The sequence below is a fragment of the Ascoidea rubescens genome (assembly GCF_001661345.1).
Source record: "Ascoidea rubescens DSM 1968 unplaced genomic scaffold ASCRUscaffold_52, whole genome shotgun sequence".
Lineage (NCBI taxonomy): Eukaryota > Fungi > Ascomycota > Saccharomycetes > Ascoideales > Ascoideaceae > Ascoidea > Ascoidea rubescens.
Window position 1 is genome coordinate 391 of NW_017962964.1, and position 1,219 is coordinate 1,609.

The 1,219-nt window shown below is 24.4% G+C and overlaps 1 protein-coding gene across 1 annotated transcript; it reads right to left on the minus strand.

Moving 5' to 3' along the window:
• Positions 1-363: 363 nt before the first annotated feature.
• On the minus strand, positions 364-894 carry ASCRUDRAFT_16057 (uncharacterized protein; the record flags this gene model as incomplete). Its single annotated transcript, XM_020189394.1, has 2 exons — positions 890-894; positions 364-750 (listed from the first exon to the last, which is right to left on the minus strand). A coding segment is annotated over exon 2 (162 nt), but the record flags the coding sequence as incomplete, so codon positions are not given.
• Between the last annotated feature and the right edge of the window lie 325 nt (positions 895-1,219).

A 1,219-nucleotide genomic window follows, 5' to 3' on the forward strand; every position in this document is an offset into this window, starting at 1 on the left:
TTTTAATAATTTTTATAAATATTTAATATTTATATTTCCATATTTAATACGGCTTTATTATTAATTTATTATTTCTTAATCTGACTACGGATCCTTTAAGCCAATCCACCTAACGCTGCCTCCTTCGTTTAACCGCAACTGCTGGCACGAATTTGAGTTAAGACATTATTATTATTCTAATTTTAATATTAATATTCTTTATATTATTATTAAAATTTTAATTTTAATACTTCATTATAGTATTTTTTTACGATTTTATTGTTTTTCCCATTTATTTTGTTAATAATATTATTATTAAATAATAATATTTCTATTATTATTATATTTATATTTATATTTTTATTCTACGGCCGCAAAGCGGCCGCAGATTTGGGACATCGCTGCAATGCAGCATTGCCCTTAATTATATATATTTTATATATTTTTATTATATTTATATATTTATAATTATATAATATTTTAAATAGCATCGTATTAGGAACTTGGTCATTCTTTCGAATATTGCCAAATATTCTCCACTGCTGCATCTATAAGATGTTGATTGTTTTTCAGAACCAACGTGATCGTTCTTATTTTTATAATCGATTACAGATCTTAGGCTTGGTGGGCTTTCTCCATCAACTACCTTAAACTGACTTTGGTTATATTTTTATCAATATAATTTCATATTTTTAACCCTCCCGCGCCTAAAGGCGCGGAAATATTAAATCTTATTATATTTATTCTAATTTTTTAAATTTTATAAAAATACTTATAATATTAATTATTATTTTTTACCAAATTTTACTCACTTGTTCACTACATATTATAATTTTTATTATTTTATAATATTATATTATGTTTAATTTGCATGTGTAAAATCCCTAATATGCGTTCAGGCTAAACCAACATCATGTTCTTAATATTAATTATATCTATTTTATTTATTTTAACTTACAAAGGACTGCTAATTATTATAATTTCAGTCTCCTTTTATTCTTGTCTTAATGTCTAATAATAAACATATAAAACAGAAATTGAAATTTATTATTTTATATAAGCAAAAGTTATTACTGCTGCTGCTTATTCAACTACTTAACTAATCCCTAAAGAATAGTGTTAATAGTGTTAAATAGCCCTAAACGAGGTCAATATAAGAGACTCCCAATCCTATTTAATTATATATAATTCAATAAGAGGAGGCCAATGGGGGCTTATGTAATTAGCGGTTGGCTCCTTT